Here is a 21,079-nt window from a genome sequence, read left to right as displayed (position 1 = left end):
TCATGGTCCATCCATCCATTTTCTGAGCCGCTTCTCCTCACTAGGGTCGCGGGCGTGCTGGAGCCTATCCCAGCTATCATCGGGCAGGAGGCGGGGTACACCCTGAACTGGTTGCCAGCCAATCGCAGGGCAACAATTCATCGTATCAAATTAATATTTTCTCAAGAATATTCTCTCAAGAATCTCCTTCAGTCACTGTCCTCCAGCCAAAAGACAGTGATGTAGGCTCTTTTCATCAATGCATGAGGGGAGGGGGGTGACGAGGATTTTGGGAACAGAGATGTGACCAGAAAGGAGGAAATGACAAAGACAGAGGCAGGAAGGGAGGGGAGGTGGACAGCAATACCAGTTAAATCCCTTGCGTAGAATACTCTTGCATCATATAGTTTTTTTTTTATTTTTATTTTGTATTCCCTAATTCAGTAAATGACAGACTAGTAGCTTTTTGTATGAATATTTATCCATGATTTTAATTAATTGTTTTTTGGAAACAAAGTCAAACAGTACAGCTGATGTCTGACTATGTTTGATGACTCCTTTGGTCGGTTTGCATATTGATGGTGGGTCATTTTGTGATTGTGTAATTACACATTTGTTCACTTTAATTTCTCTGTATAATTCCATTTCCACCTCACTCATGCCTGAATATGCTTTAATGCTGATAATGCTGGACCATCTGTTTGTTCACATTGTGGTTGGAAAACAAGCATTCATTCAGGCAGGTTATTGGTTTGGTTATTGTGCGTCATCTTTATTCCAGTATGCGTAAGAGTGTGCTTAATCACTGCCAGGCCTCCATGTTAACATGGATATTTGAATTCAACAGCCGTCAATAACAGTGAATGAGTTAAACGCAACAGTCACACTTGTCTCAGCATTTTTTCTCCTTACTTGTCCGATGCTGCTACCACGCTGTCCCTGTCTTTTGAGGAGTAATTTGTCATGTCTAGACTTGGCCAGCGATGCGCTTTGGCACTAAAGATTTTGGGAGTTTCCCAACAGCTCCACTTTTTTCAGTTAGCGTGTATATAAACAAGACTTGGGGTTAGCTCCAATGGCCTTTCTAGAATTTGCATCAACATGTTTCCACTTATCCGTCCTGTAGTCCTGTGAAATGCAGATGCAAGCTCTGTCTTGTTGTAGTGGAAATTTCATCAATATAAACAGCACAGTGTGCATTTCTTGTTGTCCGGTCACACCAAGTAATTGAACAGGATTTTCTGCTTTTGGGTAAAACAGCTGAGCATGAAGAAAAATTTATTGTACTTGATCAAATTCACTACATGGACAAAACAAATGGGGCACGTGCAGGTGAACATTTGTTAGGTCAATGGTCACTCACTGTTGGGTAAGAAGGCCTGGATTGCTTTAATCATTTTACGGGTGTTTTAATAACATCTTTGACATGCTTTCATCAATACCTGAAGGATCAAGAATTACAGTATAATTCACGCCTACCTTTTCGCCGTGCTGAAATGAATTTGTTTTGAGATGGCGGTCCTGCCATGTCCCAACCTCTAGACTATATTAGGTTCTATTTCAGTGATTTCTTGATTGAACAGGTCGATTTCGCAGCATAATTAAACGTATCATCTGGTCATCTAGGTCCATTTGATCGAGCAGACACTGTTCCACGGTCGCCGTTTTTGCTGCTGTTGTTGTTGGAAAGTAAAAACGGCTACCGGAAATGGCCACAAAATGCAGAGGAAACTCCACCCTGTGGTGTCCTAGCCAATACCATCTGTAGCGACACCCCCGACTTGGAGGTGAACTGAAGTACATTTTCAAAACTGCGCGCGTGGGTTGGGCTTGAATCTAAAGGCAAACTGCGCAGGGGATAGCCGCAGTGACGTCAGCGCGGTCGCCGCCTACGCGAAGTATAAAGAAGCCTTAACTTTGCGGACAAAAAAAATCAATGAAAAATGAATTGCTTTTTCCTGTCAGAATAAAAAAAAGAAAATTTGTCCTGAGTTGCACGTTTATTTTTTTCTTACCTTTTAAAGAACCTCCTGTCTTTGTGTAGTGTGAGACAATGTTTATAGCTTACAGCTCCCCAAAGGACAATGTAATGTGTGTAATGTGAAGCCAATTCGAGTATTCTTTTATGATGAGAAAGGAAACGTGACTTCACGTTACCCTCTGCTAATCGTGAATGCCAAATATTGGTGAGCGCTTCCTCGCTGTCGGGACCGGTCGTCCCCTGGTACTGTTCTAACAATGGACATCAAATGGCCTGTAAAGTTGGGTAAACCTGAGCATAGTGTACCAACTGGAACTACCACTTCCTTTCTGCTTGAAGCGGATAATGTGTTCCAGGTTTTAATGGGGTTTATTATTGGCAGAGCTCACTAACATGTCTGGGAGTGCTTTAAGCATTACTTTTTGCAAATTGAGAAGCTTGATGCAAAGAACAAACATAGGACAATCTTCCCTGAACCTATTCACAATTGTCTGAAGTGGTAAACCAGTTCAAGAATGCATGCTATTTCTGTCAACAACTTGTACTGTGTTGGACAAAAACTGCATGGATCACACTGAAGAAACACTGGCTTGAGAATGCCAAGTGTCTTAAACACATGACAAGAGCAATTTAGGATGATCTTAGACTTGGCATTCTCTGGGGGCGAAACAGGGTGTGAGCCCACTCTTGAATTAGAGACTAACAGAGATTAATTTAATGCTTAGGAGTTGTTTAATGCCTCACACTTCCAAGTCAACAGCGATTTATTGGATCAGGTTGCCAGCATCTATAAAAATCACATTCAAGACATAAAAACAAATATTTTCTGTTGGCCTATTTAATTATCTTGTATTTTCAGATGCCAGCCACTCTCTATTGGCCCAAGATAAATATTGGATCAGAGATGGTATGGACGGATGGCACAAGAAGACATAATTCTGTCAACTTGGGTCTATTAAGTGTGAAAATACCTAATTTACGTGAGCATTTGTTCTTAAGGCATCCACTGTGTCCTTAAAGGGATACACTGTGTTCCTTAACACATGCAAACCCTGATCAAATGACATGCTTTTGTCTTATGAGTTTACTTTTGCATACTTTGACGAGTCATATTCATTAAAACATCAGAGACCCACATTTTTCAGTGCAATTTTAAAACTGATATTGAATCAAATTCTCATGTTTCATATGTATTATCATATTGCATGCAATAAACATCATGTGAGGTAATACAAGTAGATCTGTAATTCCTGTAGAAGGAGGGAAACGTATGTGAACCTTGTGAAGCTTATATTTCTGCAAAAATTGGTCATAAAATGTGGTCTGATCATCTAAATCATCAAAAGAATAAAATCAGCTTAAACTTTCATATTTTAATTGAAAATAACATGTAAACATTCACAGGACAAGGAGGAAAAAGTAAATGAACCTCTAGGTTATAGATTCTCCAAGAGCTAATCAGAGGTGTGAGCCAACCTGGAGTCTAATCACTAGACAAGATAGACTAGACCTCCTGTGTGACTTTAAGCTGCTCTGGTCACTAGAAAACACACACCATTTTAGAATTGTCTCTCTTGTTCAGAAGCATTACCTGATGTGTACCATAACATGCCCTGCTCAAAAGAGCGAGAAGACCTACGATTAAGAATTGAATTTAAATTTTATAAAGCTGGAAAATATGTAAAAAGTATCTTTATGTCTTCATGTTCCACAGTTAGACAAATTGTGTACAAATGGAGGAAGTTCAGCACTGGTTGCTCATTGGCTTTTACCTACTTGCCTGAGTTCTTCAGTTCTTTTTTTCACCCTTCCTCCTTCACCTCTGATCCCGCCTCTCCTCCTCAGTGTAGATTTACTGATTTTCTATGTCACAATCCTGACACAGCACTTCCTTAGTCTCTCCCCCTTTTCAGCATGCTCCTGCCCTGGGGTACTGACCGCCTGTTTTGGACAATGCCCATCCTTGTTTGCATCACCTCCTCATTTCGGGAATCCCGGCATTGCTGGTAACCACTAGTGGATCAGGGCGATGAAGTCACTGTCTCTGTTTAGCCTGCCCTTGCCATTGCAAGGGAGTTAAGTCACTTCAGAACAATGGACGCTTTCTCTATTTGTCTAATATGCGATGCCAGGCCGACAGAAAGAGATCAGTCAGTCATTGAGACAAGCTAACCTAGGTCAACAATGTCACCAACACCTTTGTGTAATAAATATTAATTTATTCACAGATTAATCTTACTTTCAATTCAGAATTGACCAGAAGTCTTTCTTTGTTCCGATGTAGTTATTTTAACCCTGCATCTTGTTTGTTTGCTACATGATGACTAAAAACGATATTGAACACAAGTTCCACAGTTAGCTTGGCATTGCTGTTAGGTTACAATGGTTGGACGATCACATCCCTCAAGGTCTCACTGTCATTGCCCACAAGTATTGAATATCCCAGCAAAACAAGGGAGTCGTCAGCGCTTTCCAGCACCACCTCCAAGGACTCCAAAAAGGGTTAGTGCAGTAAAAACCCGTCCCCCACACCTGAAGGCGGAGGAAATCTACCCTCTCATCCACCGGGGTGAACCCCAACATACAGGCACTGAGCCGGCAGACAATAAGTATGGCCACACCAGCTCAGCGCCGCTCTCCATGGGCAACTCTTTGGTGGAATAGAATCCAACCCCCCTCAAGAGGACTGGGGCCAGAGCCCAAGCTGTGTGTGGAAGCGAGCTCGATATATATCTATTATATCTAATCGGAACTTCTCGATCGCACACACCAGCTCGGGCTCCTTGCCTGTGTCTAAGGCCCTACTTCCTGCTTGAAACTAAACAGCCCCAAATCATGATGTTACCACCACCACATTTCACTGTCGGTATGGTGTTCTTATGGTGATGAGCAGTATTGTGTTTACACCAAACATACCTCAATGGAATTATGGCCAAAACCCTGAACCTTAGTTTAATTGGACAATAACAAAATTGATCACAGCCACATCCCATTTCTAAGAGGGTGTGCACACATTATTTGTTATTTTGACTTTCCCTTTCAGAAAGATTTAAAAAATAATAATAATAATAATTAAGTGTACAGTGTAATTAAAACCTAATTACACATATTGTTCACAATATCTGTCTATATATGTTAGTAAGCACGTCTTCTTCGCAAGATAATCCATTAACCTCACAGGTGTGGCATATCACGTCCCTTGTCCCTTAGGATGCCCACAGGCCACAATCAACTACTTGATCAACTCAATGTGTTGCCTTGCGTGAGGCAAATGGAGGTCACATCAGATACTGACTGGTTTTCGGACCCTACTCATATCCCCCAAATACAATTTAACTGTATATTTCAGAGTGGCCTTTGTTTGTGGGCAGCCTAAGGCACACGTGAAATAAATGTGGTGCACTGCGTGAGGCAAATGGTGGTCGCACCAGGTACTCAGGTTTTCTGACCTCCTTTGACCCCCCCCCCCCAATACAGTACACGTGCACATTTTGGGGTGACCTTTTACTGTGGGAAGCCTAAGGCACACCTGTGCAATAAGCATGCTGTATAATCAACATTTTAATATGCCACACCCGAGAGATGGGTGGATTATCTCAGCAAAGGAGAAGTAATCTCTAACACAGATTTAAAAAGATTAGTGAGAAATAGGCTTTTTGTGTACGCCAAAAAAAAAACTCTTAGATCTTTTTGTTGAGCTCATGAAAAATGGGAGCAAAAACAAAACTGTTGTGTTTATATTTTTGGTCAGTCTATATCCACGCTTTTACCTTTTATTCCCTTCGCAAAGCGTGACTCGCGCTTTGCTAAATAAGAACCCATTACCTTTTTGTGTCAATCGAGGAATTTATCCACTTTTTTTTCCATTATGGTACGTTTCTAAGCCATCAGATCCAGTAGATGTTATGGAAAAGGTTTTAAGTCTGCGCCCCACCAAAGCTTGTGTCGAATTGTTGTATCTTGTATAACCCCCAAAAAGAAGATACTTCATCTCAAGGGGCTGTCTTGAATAAAATTTAAATTGAAATACCTTGTGCCTAAAATCGAAATGAAAAAAAAAGATTCCCATCCAAATTAATTATTTTCAGATTTTGAATATTGAGCTGTTTTCAATTTTCAATTGTGTCTTGCTCAGCATTTGGTCCAATGGGATGCTGGAAACCCAGACAGTTTGCTCCAGCTCGTGAAGGAGCTTATCCAGCAATATCACCACTACCAATGCCAGCGTCTCCGTGAAAGTTCCAGACTTCTCTTTGAGTATGATAGCCTACTTGAGGATCCTAACTATGGCCGTAATATGGAGATATATGCTGGACACAAGAACAGCTGGGTAAGGACAATTTACACAGCACAATTTAAGATCACACACACCTTAGCATTCATTTGCCCATCACAGTTTTTTTAATACGACTCGTGAAATTATTATAGATTATAGATTATTATTATTAATCATTTTACACACATTCATCAGGACTCAGGAGTCACCATGGCACTGCTGTATTCCTATTACTCATTGTAAACAGCCAATGTTTCCTTTGGAATGTACAGTATTTATACATACAGTATATATATATATACTTGTGGAGAATATAATGAAACAAATTGGTTAATGAGCATCCTTGTTCTTGTTGCAAATTGCCAAAGTTGAGTAGGCAGATTGTTAAAGAAGACTAGAAGTTGTAGTTGAAGATTTGGTGAATAGTGTTATTTATAACATTGGAAATCACGTTCAGTACCTCTAATGTATGTCCTCTATGTATATGGTAACAGTGCTCAAAAACCACACCACGTATTTTTATACCATAGAAGGTATCATGTGAGTCCTCTGTAAATGCAAGTCAAGCCACTTATAATTTGCAGTATTTTTACTCTTTTTACTTTTTCTTCAGCTCAATGAAGCACAGAAGAAGCTATTTTCTTTTAGCAACATGTCCTTATTTTTTCTGCAGATTTTTTGGGGGTAAACTGACTTAATTAAATAAGACCATTATGACCACCTGTAGCGAGCACATTAATAGCAATATCCATTGCATGCATTGTTCAAAGGCAGCCAGACCTTTCATCAGGGCCTTCCCTCAGTTTGATCATGTGACACCAGTAAAGGGCCTTTGTGAGCCACATCTCACAAAGCTTTGCACAGGTGCGACAATGCCTATACCGCTAGCCTGCTAGGTCACAGACATCTCTCTTTGTGTCACATTCTGAAATTCTCTATTTGTTGTATTACAGACAGGAGAGTTTTCAGCTCGCTTTCTTCTAAAACTCCCTGTGGACTTCAGCAATATCCCAATCTATCTACTCAAGGTAATTAACTAAACATCATCATCAAGTATTGACCCATGATCACTTTGCACTAATTCGTCACGTCTTCACAATTATTGAGACGTTATTCAAATGTGTTTTACAACTTGCTGTTTCCATAAACGTAACTAGGCGTAACTGGTAAAGGTCGGATTTGTTTAAAATTAATTTCATGCTTTGTTTACGAACGTGGACCAGTCTTAAGGGGCTGTGAGCTGACTAATCAGCAAGCCGTCACTCCTGATCTGCTCTGAACTGCGTGGTGTCTGGAGGCCTCTTTTCTCTCTCTCTCTCTCTCTCTCTCTCTCTCTCTCTCTCTCTCTCTCTCTCTCTCTGGCACTCTCTCTCTCTCTCTCTGGCACTCTCTTTTGCTCTTATGCTGGTTCTCATTCTCTGTCACTTGTCACTGTCCTGTCTTTGACTGCCTAAATGCTTGGCGGCTTTGGCTCTCTGGCCTTTATCAACATAGCCCATATTTGTTTGTGGAAATGATGCTAAACATATGGAAAATAGCTGCAATCATCAGTCTCACACGACTCTTTGTCCGTACGTATTTCAAACCTTGAGCTGCGCTGAGGTCCTTTTCTCTCTGTCCCTTACCTTCACCGGGCAGGCCTTGAATGTCGAAATTTATATTTTAGAGATGGATTTGGTGGGCCTGAAAGTGTTATTTTTGTCGACCTGCATATTTTCTCGCCTCGATCGAGCATAGCAGACAACTCGGTTGGTGACATTATTATTATTTTAAAACGAGCTGTCACTTTCTGTACAATAAATTCAAGAGTTTTCAGTGGAAAAAAAACTTTGAATAAAGATGTTTGCTGATATTTAAAGTGTGTGCTACATAAACGTGTTTTTCATAAAGGTAGTAGATGTAATATGCAGATTTTCTTTTTAAAAAAATGCTTCAAAATTAAGGATGAGTTTCAAATCTCATAGTGGAGAGTATTAAAAATCAGCCTACACACTGTCCACCTACGCAACACAGAGACTGGATAAGGCAGCAGATATATTTACTGAAATGTTATGCCAAAAATATATGACCTGAATATTCTCATTGACAGCTATCATGCGATTAGTTTTGTCAGTGTGACTGTTGTCTGGGGTCAGTTAATTTCGCGCACTGCACAGCACTTCACCACATGTAATAGCTGCGGAATAATTGAACTGCAGATTTATGCATTCTATAGCTTTGCATCTGCATACTGTATGTCCTTTAGACAGTGGAAGAGACACCTGCACCATTTGTGTTCAAATATCTGTTGTTTAAAGGGTTCAACACAGCCACATACACTGTACCAGTGTTTCCCCTAAATTGAGAATTTACTTTTGGTGGTGGGCAGAGCGGTGCAGGGTGGTGCTGTGATGTTTGATAAGCGCATATACAGTACAATAATAACAATACAATAATTTTGTTTATATACATACTATCAGAAGGAGTTTCAACTCCCACTTCCGACAGAACTTTGCTCATATTCCGGGGGAGGCGGGGACATCGAGTCCGAGTGAACCATGTTCCACCCCTCCATTGCTGAGGCAGTCAACCGGAGTTGTGGCCGTAAGGTGGTCGGTGCCTGTCGGCAATCCCAGAACCCGTTGGTGGACACCAACGGTGAGGGATGCCGTCAAGCTGAAGAAGGAGTCCTATCGGGCCTTTTTGGCCTGTGGAACTCCTGAGGCAGCTGATGGGTACCAGCTAGCCAAGTGGTGGTCGCTGAAGCAAAAACTTGGGTATGGGAGGAATTCGGTGAGGCCATGGAGAAACACTTCCGGATGGCTTTGAAGAAATTCTGGTCCACCATCCGGCGTTTCAGGAGGGGGAAGCAGTGCACCATCAACACTGTGTATAGTGGGGATGGGGCGCTGCTGATCTCTACTCGGTATGTTGTGAGTCGGTGGGGAGAATACTTCGAAGACCTCCTCAATTCCACCGACACACCTTCCCATGTGGAAGCAGAGTCTGGGTTCTCTGAGGCAGGCTCTCCTATCTCTGGGGTTGAGGTCACCAAGGTGGTTAAAAAGCTCCTCGGTGGCAACGCCCCGGGGGGGATGAGATTCGCCCGGAGTTCCTAAAGGCTCTGTATGTTGTGGGGCTGTCCTAGTTGACACGCCTCTGCAACATCGCGTGGACATCGGGGACAGAATCTCAGATCCAGGAGGAGCAGTGTAGTTTTCGTCCTGGCCGTGGAGCAATGGACCAGCTCTACACCGTCGGCAGGGTCCTCGATGGTGCATGGGAGTTCGGCCAACCAGTCTACATGTGTTTTGTGGACTTGGAGAAGGCGTTCGACCGTGTCCCTTGGGGAGTCCTGTGGGGGGTGCTTCGGGAGTATGAGGTAACGAACCCCCTGATACGGGCTGTTTGGTCCCTGTACGACCGGAGTCAGAGTTTGGTCTGCATATCCGGCAGTAAGTCGGACTCGTTCCCGGTGAGTGTTGGACTCCGCCAAGGCTGCCCTTTGTCACCGATTCTGTTCATAACTTTTATGGACAGAATTTCTAGGTGCAGCCGAGGTGTAGAGGGGGTCCGGTTTGGTGGCCTCAGTATTGCATCTCTGCTTTTTGCAGATGATGTGGTTCTTTTGGCTTCATCAAGATGTGATCTCCAACTCTCACTGGAGCAGTTCGCAGCCGAGTGTGAAGCGGCTTGGATGAGAATCAGCACCTCCAAATCTGAGACCATGGTCCTCAGTTGGAAAAGGGTGGCGTGCCCTCTCCTGGTCGGGGATGAGATCCTGCCCCAAGTGGAGGAGTTCAAGTATCTTGGGGTCTTGTTCACAAGTGAGGGAAGAATGGAACAGGAGATCGACAGGCGGATCGGTGCAGCGTCTGCAGTGATGCAGACTTTGTATCGGTCCGTTGTGGTAAAGAAGGAGCTAAGCCGAAAGGCGAAGCTCTCAATTTACTGGCCGATCTATGTTCCTACACTCACCTATGGTCACAAGCTGTGAGTCGTGACCGAATGAACAAGATCCCGGATGAAGAGCTGGATGAAGTGGCTGGGGAGAGGGAAGTCTGGGCGTCCCTGCTAAATCTACTGCCCCCGCGACCCGACCTCGGATAACCGGTAGAAAAGGGATGGATGGATATATATATATATGTGTGTGTATATATATATATATATATATATATATTTTTTTTAATTTATTTATTTATTTTTTTTTTTTATTTTTTATTTTTTTACTTTTTTTAAATGTATTTTTTTTACTTTTTTCACTGTCACACTGGTTGAATTTTGGGCTAAAAAGTTACTGAATCGATTTCCAAATACTGAATCGTTTCTGGTCTACATGAACCAGAAGTGCACATAATGTTTACTGTTGGAAGACTTCAAAATGCAATGCAATTACATTAAATTCTCAGGTTTAACCACTGAGAAATCATAATACACAACACTGCACTGCCATTCAGACTGCAACATGACTGTCCCCTCCACTCCCTTGACAAGTCAATAAATCCCCTCAATCTGTCATTAGGTTTTGCCGCTGTTACCATTGGGGAAAATATCTGTGAACGCTCCCCTTCTGGTGAGGTGACAGTGACACTGGTAAACGGAGAATGATCAAGAACAATTGAGGAGGACCATTTGATTTCATTTTCACCATATTTGTCAGGTTTTACTAAGGCTGATTTTTAATAGTAGGAGAATGCAATACCAAAATTAGGGTAAAAATAAATTGATGCAAATGCTTTGGTGAACCATGCAATTTGTCCAGACTAAAAATAGGGGGAGAAAATAGGATGCATCAGTGCCAAGGGCTATATGCAACCCTCCCTCAGGTCAGTTTTGCACTGGGGTTAGACACCATTTGCTGAGTGAAAGTACAAACATTAATTGGACTTGAATAACCGCTAGAAAAGAACTTATTGGATGTGAAATAACTGCATGAATGCATTTCTCTACAAGCACAATCATTGTCATTAGTTTGTAGATCACACATACAGTGGGTACGGAAAGTATTCAGACCCCCTTAAATTTTTCACTCTATATTATATATATATATATATATATATATATATATATATATATATATATATATATAAAATATAGTTATATTGCAGCCATTTGCTAAAATCATTTAAGTTAATTTTTTTCCTCATTAATGTATACACAGCACCACATATTGACAGAAAAAAATTTAATTGGTGAATTTTTTGCAGATTTATTAAAAAATAAAAACTGAAATATCACAGCCATAAGTATTCAGACCCTTTGCTGTGACACTCATATATTTAAATTGGGTGCTGTCCATTTCTTAATCCTTGAGATTGGACTTGATGAGGAAAGCCACACACCTGTCTATATAAGACCTTACAGCTCACAGTGCATGTCAGAGCAAATGATAATCATGAAGTCAAAGGAACTGCCTGAAGAGCTCAGCGACAGAATTGTGGTAAGGCACAGGCCAAGGTTACAAAAAATCTTCTGCTGCACTTAAGATTCCTAAGAGCACAGTGGCCTCCATAATCCTGAAATGGAAGACGTTTGGGACAATCAGAACCCTTTCTAGACCTGGCCGTCCGGCCAAACTGAGCAATTGGGGAAGAAGAGCCTTGGTGAGAGAGGTAAAGAAGAACCCAAAGATCACTGTGGCTGAGCTCCAGAGATGCAGTGGGGAGATGGAGAAAGTTCTAGAAAGTCAACCATTCCTGCAGGCCTCCATCAGTCGGGGCTTTATGGCAGAGTGGCCCGACGGAAGCCTTTTTTTCAGTTCAAGACACATGAAAGGCCACATGGAGTTTGCTAAAAAACATCTGAAGGACTCCAAGATGGTGAGAAATAAGGTTCTCTGGGCTGATGAGACCAAGACAGAACCTTTTGGCCTTAATTCCAAGTGGTATGTGTGGAGAAAACCGGGGGTGCGTTGTTGGAATTTGGGGTGCCTGTCCACCTCTCCAATAAAGTCCCGACAGTGAAGGATGGTGGTGGCAACGTCATGCTGTTGGGGGTGTTTTTCAGCTACGGGGACAGGAAAACTGGTGCAATCGAAGAAAATATTAATGCAACCACGTACAGGGATATCCTGGACGAAAACCTTCTCCAAAGTGCTCAGGACCTCAGACTGGGCCGAAGGTTCACCTTCCAACAAGACAATGACCCTAAGCACACAGCTAAAATAACGAAGGAGTGGCTTCAGAACAACTCTGTGACTGTTCTTGAATGGCCCAGCCAGAGCCCTGACTTAAACCCAATTGAGCGTCACTGGAGAGACTTGAAAGTGGCTGTCCACCAACGTTCACCATCCAACCTGACAGAACTTGAGAGGATCTGCAAGGAGGACTGGCAGATAATCCCCAAATCCAGGTGTGAAAAGGTTCTACTAAATACTTAACAAAGGGTCTGAAAACTTATGGGTGTGTGATATTTCAGTTTTTCTTTTTTAATAAATCTGCAAAAAATTAATTTTTTTTCTGTCAATATGGGGTGGTGTGTGTACATTAATGAGGAAAAACATGAACTTAAATGATTTTAGCAAATGGCTGCAATATAACAGAGTGAAAAAAATTAAGGGGATCTGAATGTTTTCCGTACCCACTGTATTTTCTTTAAAAACAAAATCACGTTTTAAGTGTTTATTACACTGAATACCTGGAGTGTCCCGATCTGGTCTTTGAGATCGGAAATCGGTCTGATGTCATCAAAAAAACAAGCCACGGATGGGCTCGGACAAGATCTAAAATCTCAGATTTTACCAATCTTTTAGAAGCAGTCCATCCAGCACTTTTATCCAGCAGCGGACGGCATGCGGAACCCACATGATCACAACAACAGGTTGCTAAGGTGCTCCCATAGTAGGAAGCAATTAGAGTGAATGTTGTTTGCCTAAAGTTGTTTATTGACATTCCAGTTGAAGTTAACTGTAAAACTAAACACACATAACAAAAGAATTACACTTATTAAATGTTCAAATACATCACAGACTCTGTTTCTTCATTTTTGTTCACAAAAATCTCTTGCTCAAAACTAACACGTAATGAATAAAAAACACTATGGATGAGCTAACGAAGATTAGCGTGCACCTCACGACACTTATATCTCTCAATATAATACATATTGGTACAAAAACGCTGAACAGGCAATATTACAATACTTTCAGACATATAGTTTTCAAACTGTGAAAAATGAGTTATAGTAACAATATTCTATTGTGACTTCTACTTTCTTTGTTACTGCAAGTGTACCGTATTTTCACGACCATAAGGCGCACTAAAAAGTCTTAAATTTTCTCCAAAATGGACGGGGCACCTTATAATGCGCCGTGCCTTATGTGTGCACCAAGTTCCAAAATCTGTAAATGTTGTTGTGTGACTTTGATGAGCGCTCCGCTTGACTGACTGGGAGCATTTCCTGCCAACACACTGCTTATATAGAGGAAAGGCGGACGTGACTGAGGACAGCATGCGGACGTTAAAGGGGTAAGGGTGCGCGTGAAAGATGACGCTAAAGGCACGCCCCCAGTAGGTAGATGGCGCCGGTATGTGCATTGTGCAAAACATCGGTTTGGCTAAGGACCCCCAAAAATGGCACCTACGTAGAGACACGCTTATGAAGCACAGTTTAAACTGCAAGCTATCAGTTACGCGCAGGAACATGGGAATCGAGCAGCCACGAGAGAATTAAAGCTCAACGAATCCATGGTTCGCAAGTGGAGAAAGCAGGAACACGAGCTTCGCCAAGTCAAGAAGATGAAGCTGAGTTTCCGCGGAAACAAAGCGAGGTGGCCCGAGTTGGAAGACCAAGTCGAGCAATGGATTAATGATCAAAGAACAGCCGGGAGAAGCGTCTCTACAGTCACCATTCGACTGAGTGCAATAACACTTGCAGAAGAAATGAAAATCGAACATTTTCAAGGAGTTCCGTATTGGTGCGTTCGTTTTATGAAACGGCGCCATCTATCGCCGGGTGAGTTACACCACCATATGTGAATGGATTGTGGATGCCTGGGCTAAGGTATCTGCTTTGACTGTTGTCCGAGCTTTTGCAAAAGCCGGCATTATTGCTGAACAGCCCCTCGGCACCGAGACTGACTCCAACAATGACAAGAGGGAACCCGGCATGTTTGATGGAGAACTTGCCCAGCTGTTCATTTCGGATACAGAAGATGAGGACTTTGATGGATTTGTGGATGAGGATTGATAAAAAAAAATAACGTGAGTACATTGTTAAATACTTAAATTAAGTACAACCGAACTCAGTTTTGCTCCCGCTGCCTTTTTAAAAACATACGCTAGCATTAGCGTGCATGCATGCTACCGCATGTTTTAAGCTAGCGTATGTTTTACCATGCCTGCACCCAATAATACGATGCACCTTATGTATGTGTTAAATACAGAAATAGACCCCATAACTGAGACTGCCCCTTTTAATACGGTGCGCCTTATGGTCATGAAAATAAGGTATATATTTGTATGTCTGTGTATGTATTTGCATGTACCACACTGCCCCTCAGAGGTCAAGACGTGCACAGCCATTACTTTATGCAACCCATTGGTTAATAATAAATGGGTTAGCTTTTCTCATACCTACTGTTGCTGATTATTGTTCTCTGAGTAATATCACTTCATGAAGCCTTTTTGTAATATTCCGTACTAAAAAATAAGTAAAGTACGTATCATTATTGCTGAAATTGGATCTGACCGATCTCGGTATTGGCCAAAACTCAAGGCTGCAATATTGGTATCGGATCAGCAGTAAAAACGTTGGATCGGCACATCCCTGCTTAAAACTGTTTTGCCGTGGGGAACATGGCGTGAAGTAAAGTGTTATATAATTTTGAAATAATGTTTATAGAGGAAGCAGCACAGTGTCAGCGCGGTTAGTACAGATATCTCAAGGCAAGAAGGTTTGCGTCGGGGTCAGGGATTGAATCCAATGTTTGGGGCAGCATCATTGTGGTTAGCACTGCTGTATCAGAATCAGAATCATCTTTTTTTGCCAAGTATGTCCAAAAAACACACAAGGAATTTGTCTGCGGTAGTTGGAGCCGCTCTAGAACAACAACAGACAGTTAATTGACAGAGAACACTTTTGAGACATAAAGACATTGACAAAAAAAAAAAAAAACACTCACTGAGCAGTAAAGGGTTGCTAGTTATCTGGTAATGCCGGTACATTATTATTATTTTTTTTTTTGGACAATTGTGAAAAAAGATGCAGAGTCCTCTAGCACTTCGAGCAGTTCGAATGACTAATATTGCAATAGTCCAGTGCAATGACCATTGTGGAAAGGGCGCCGAGACTTCAAGGACTGTATGCGGTTTAAAGTGACGAGTAGTGCGATAATCTGGGACAATGTTGGTTGTGCAAATGTTGCAGATACTCCTCAATCAGTATGCAAATGGAGCAGATGCTACTCTAGCATTAGTGGCCAGTATTGGTCAACAACAGATATGCAAATAGTGCAGCGTGGCGAGACAAATACAGTGAGTGCACAAGTAATATAGAATTGGCTCCACAGAAATGTGACAACGAACTCAAGTCAAAAAATTGCCAGCATGTTGTAATGGAATTGTAGGTTAGGTGTTTAAGAAGTTGATTGCAAGAGAGAAGAAGCTGTTGGAATGTCTGCTAGTTCTAGTTTGCACTGATCGGTAGCGCCTACCTGAGAGAAGGAGCTGGAATAGCTGGTGACCGGGATGCGGAGGGTCCAAGAGGATTTTGCACGTTCTTGTCTTCGTTCTGGCAGCGTGCAAGTCCTCAAAGGTGGGTAGGGGGGTACCAACAATCCTTTCAGCAGTTTTGATTGTCTGTTGCAGTCGGAGTTTGTCCTTTTTTGTAGCAGCACCAAACCAGACTCTGATGGAAGAACACAGGACTGATTCGATGACTGCTGTGTAGAAGTGCCTCAGCAGTTCCTGTGGTAGGCCGTGCTTTCTCAGAAGCCGCAGGAAGTACATCCTCTCCTGGGCCTTTTTGAGGATGGAGTTGATGTTGCTTTACCCCTTCAGGTCCTGAGAGACTGTAATTCCTAGGAACGTGAACGCCTCGACTGTTGACACAGGGCAGTTGGACAGCGTGAGGGGCAGTTATGGCGAAGGATGCCTCCTGAAGTCCATGATCATCTCTACAGTCTTGAACGTGTTCAGCTCCAGGTTGTGTCAGCCGCACCACAGCTCCAGTCGCTCCGCTTCCTGTCGATATCTAGACTCGTCACCGTCCTTGATGAGGCCGATGACAGTGACGTCATCTGCAAACTTCAGGAGTTTGACAGTCGGGTGCGCTGAGGTGCAGTCGTTCGTGTAGAGAGAAAAGAGCAGCGGAGAGAGGACACAACCTTGGGGCGCCCCAGTGCTGATGCTGCGTGTGGATGAGGTGGCCTCCCCCAGCCTCACCTGCTGTGTCCTGCCCGTCAGAAAGCTGTAAATCCACTGGCATATGGCAGGTGAGACTGTCTACACGCTTCAATGCTGCTGTCTAAATTAGCAGTGGCATTGAAATGGGATCAGCAGTTAACTCCTTAATGCCCATGTGTCAACGATAGCTTTGATCAGCTGAGGTAGTTGCAGTTATGACCTATTTATTTTTCTGGAGGGGAAAAAGTGCCACCTATTTGAGAAATGTTTTTATTGTTCAAGTGGATGACCATCTAGGTCAGGTGTCAAACTCATTTTTGTCACGGGCCACATCACAGTTATGACTTCCTTCGGAGGGCCGCTACGACTGTGAACCCAAATAAACAAAAGATTACCACCTATAATTACATACAGTATACACAACACATTCATGAAAAAACAGTTTTGAAATCAGAAGCCTATAAAAACATGCTTTTCCATTATTATGTGTTTTCAAAGGGGGATTGGGAACAAAAAAATGCTTTCAAATATCTCAATGTTATTACACCAGAACAGAATTAGCAATTTTGATTTGCTTTCGCGGGCTACATAAAATAATGTGGCAGGCCGGATCTGGCCCCCGGGCCACCAGATTAACACCTGTGGTCTAAGTCATGCGCATTGAACCAAACAGTATAAGTCTTCAATGGTTTGTTAAGTTCATTGAATTTCTAAATTGTCAGTCAGTAGGTTGTGAGAGTCGCGACTGCCAGTGTAAATGGCAGAGGTGGGAACAAGTAATTGCTTTGTCTCAAGTCTTTACCCTCAAGTCTCAAGTCTTTGCCCTCAAGTCCCGAGTCAAGTCCCAAGTCGAGACAGACAAGTCCTGAGTCAAGTCTCAAGTCGAGACACGCAAGTCCCGAGTAAAGTCGCAAGTCCTACACTTGGATTTCCGAGCCCTTTCTAGTAATTTTACCAACAAAATAGAAATATTTTAATATTTGTAATATGAATATTTACCGAAATTAATATGTATATATTATATACTGCATGTATATATTTAATATATTTTAAATGCCACATTTATTCATAAAAAATTCGATAAGTGCATCGAACCTTTATAAGAAAACTAGGGGGCTAATCAAAATTTTTGCCCCTTCAAAACCAATCGTCAACGGGCGGCTTAGTTTATTGCCCTTTCAAAAAAGATCGATACTACGTTTTGAGTTTTTCTATGAAAATGCTATGCTATGACTTACTTTTTCTCACTTTTTTAACTGTCCTGTTCAGATGCTTGGCCATGCGAAATGGTGAATCTGTATGCCTTTCGTGCTGGAACAGTTTTGCTGTGCGACAGGAGAGTTTGAATTACTCCCTCTGCTTATTTTTAAATGTTTTAAATTATTCTGATGTTTATTGAAAATGCAGCCAGGAAGAAAATGATTTTAGTAGACAGGCAGAGGGACAGAACGGACAAGGGGAATAAGGTGCAAACCACAGCAGAACAATAGTTAGACAGTCTAGATAGTTGACCACAAGTAACATTACAACAGTCAAATCGTGTTCTTATTTGTGGTTGGGGGTGAGACACCCCGCGAGGACATGCAACAACTAACTTACTTTATTTCTGAAGTGACGTTAAACCGACCTGTCACAAATAAGGATTTGCATCCAGTAGTGCTGCAATTAGTAATTGAGTATTCTACTGACAAATCTATCAGAATAATAAAGTATAAGGATACAATATAGTTTTGCTTGGTTAAGGAGCAATTATGAATACACAAGAGAAAAGGAGACATTTCACGTAATAATAAATGACCAAATCGGTTTCCTCTAGATAATCAACAGTATTTTTCTTAAATTCACGTTGTGCATAAAGCAGAAAAATGCATTTTCTTGTCTATCAACATTTCTAGTGAGGCAATTTCAAACACAAATAGATTTTGTGACTATAATAAGAAGTAACTACACATACAGTAAGCAATAATGGTGTGTGACTCATGTCCTAATAAAGAATTATTAAGACGTTCAACATTATGATGTCACTTATCATATTTTCTTGAAGTATAAGAGTAAGATGCACATTCAGCTAGCTGTAGTAAGAGAAAACTAAGAAGCGTTAGTTTCTCACTGCTTTGGTCAAAGTAGTCCTTTCAAGTCATTGGGTTCAAGTCCAAGTGAAGTCACGAGTTATTGCTGTTCAAGTCCAAGCCGAGTTTCAAGTCTTTTAACATATTTTCAAGTCGAGTCTAAATTCATGACTCGAGTCCAAATCATTTGACTCGAGTCCACACCTCTGGTCAATGGTTTTCTCTGTGTCAGTTCTGTGACATATGACTTGATGGACCCTGTAAACATGCCAAAGTTCAAATTAGCGCAGAGAAGAGCAGGAGAAGGAGGGGTAATTGGACCCATGCCTGGTATGGTACAAGTGTCCAAATGCCCCCGAAAGGGATGCTGTGGTCAGACATCATAGCCCAACAAAATAAATATAAATTATCGTAAGATTTCGAAAATCTTTGTTAATTTTTTGCATACCACAATAGAGAACTATAAACAAAATGTGGGTTACCTGAAATATCCAATATCAGCTGTTCACATATCACACACGAACGCACGCATGCACTATACACTCACAGATCACATAAAACACAGCCACCAATAGGTTTGGAGCCGGTGGCAAGGGTCAGCGCTTGTGGGGGAAACAAAGCTTAAGTGAAGCGAGATCAGAGGGTACCAACATGAATGTGCCATAACGCCTACTGATCTGCGTGGACATTCAGTCGCATGCTGCACATTGAAGACGATGAACTGTATGATGCCAGGAGATAAAGATGCACGCAACCATCCATTTTCTGAACCGCGTATCCGCACTAGGGTTACGAGTGTGCTGGCAACTATCTCACTGAAAATGTAAATTTACTGTATAGAATATTGACACGGTGGACGACTGCCTCACAGTTCTGAGGAACGGGGTTCAATCCCCGTCCCGCCTGTGTGGAGTTTGCATGTTCTCCCCGTGCCTGCGTGGGTTTTCTCCGGGCACTCCGGTTTCCCCCCACATCCCAAAAACATGCACGGTAGGTTAATTGATAACTCTAGAATTGCCCGTAGGTGGGAATGTGAGTGTGAATGGTTGTTTGTTTGTATGTGCCCTGCGATTGGCTGGCAACCAGTTCTGGGTGTACCCCGCCTCTCGCCCGAAGATTGCTGGGATGGGCTCCAGCACTCCCACGACCCTTGTGAGGATAAGCGGCTCAGAAAATGGATGGATGGATAATAATACAGAATAATCAAATATATGGTGGACAGTAGGTGTAATGCTGTTATGAATTTGGTCTTATTTATTTTGTTTGTTTGTAATACACTGCTGTCCAGGGAAAGTGTTTATTACCACCACCAAGGAACTTCCGTCAATGCGGGGTTGTCTGTTTGTGTGCAGATTTTTGATGTGTTTTTTGACTAACTTCCCTTTGATGAAAGGTAGATAAATAGTTCCCATGACATTTTGCTGACAATCCACACATTGATCACATCATAAAAATAATCAAAAACAAACCATATTTGGCAGTACAGTCGAACTCACCCTAAAGCAAGACTCCATTTCATTTCTTCAACGCTACTCCTCCATTTCACTTATGTCAATAAAGAATGTAACATATCTAATAACTTAAAAAATGCCTTTACAGTTTAAACATATTTTACGTTAACAGTTTAACTGTTGACGGAATGGTAGTAAATCATCTCAAAAGAATCAGTACAGTATAATATATTTTTTTCCCATTATTTTGCATAGGAAAATTGTTGAGCAAATCTAAGGCCATCTGGTGTCCTGAAATGGATTGTGTTCAAATTTTAAGGTTCACCTGAAATGTAAAATTAAAAAGAAAAATAAGATTTACTGCGTTTAGATGATTATATTATTGTCATACGTTGTGTATGCAGGATCAACAGCCGATTGTGCATTTGACAGAATTTTGAATTTAACATGGATATCCTTTTAGCTGGATTCCAGATCTCATGAGATTGCAATTTGAAGTGTTTAAAAAGGATCTAAATCCATATTGTTCCATTGGGTCAAAAATGTATACTGATTTGGATCTTGTGGATCCAGGAGTTTTCACGTGACAATCATATTTGTCAACAATCACCTTACAGGACAGGTACTGAATAGCATAACTCCATAAAGGTAAAAAGAAAGATGATTTGTAAAGCATCGAAAATTTTGACAACCCAGAGGTAAAGGTACAATAAAAGAATGAGACTTTGCAACAATGCCCAAAAGGCTCTCATGCTCTTTCGATAAGAAAACTGCCAACATATATCGTGTGCCTTTCACAAGCCTTTCTTCATCTCTGCTCACGGTATCCTCCCAACTGTTTAATTTTGGCCATGACAGGCTGCCCCCCCCCCCCCCCCCCCCTTTAAAAAAATAAGTCAACTAGCATCCTTCCCCCAGCCCGAGGCTGTCCAGTAGAGGCAGGAACATAAACATATCCACTGTGGTGAGGGCAGACCACTCGAATGCTTCGCTTCAGGTAGCAG

At 41.8% G+C, this 21,079-nt stretch overlaps 1 protein-coding gene across 2 annotated transcripts in view; it reads left to right on the top strand.

The window, feature by feature from the left end:
- babam2 (BRISC and BRCA1 A complex member 2) overlaps positions 1-21,079 on the top strand; it is a 109,161-nt gene that overhangs the window by 18,145 nt on the left and 69,937 nt on the right. For both annotated transcript variants that reach the window (XM_061695734.1, XM_061695733.1), the window contains 2 exons: positions 6,096-6,290; positions 7,190-7,264. In XM_061695734.1, coding sequence (XP_061551718.1) covers positions 6,096-6,290; positions 7,190-7,264 — 270 coding nt within the window. The remainder of the gene's footprint in view (positions 1-6,095; positions 6,291-7,189; positions 7,265-21,079) is intronic.

The sequence above is a fragment of the Phycodurus eques genome, chromosome 14, assembly GCF_024500275.1.
Source record: "Phycodurus eques isolate BA_2022a chromosome 14, UOR_Pequ_1.1, whole genome shotgun sequence".
In the NCBI taxonomy this organism is placed as follows: domain Eukaryota; kingdom Metazoa; phylum Chordata; class Actinopteri; order Syngnathiformes; family Syngnathidae; genus Phycodurus; species Phycodurus eques.
The sequence above is the reverse complement of the archived record's forward strand: the minus strand, read 5'-3'. Positions and strand labels throughout refer to the sequence as shown.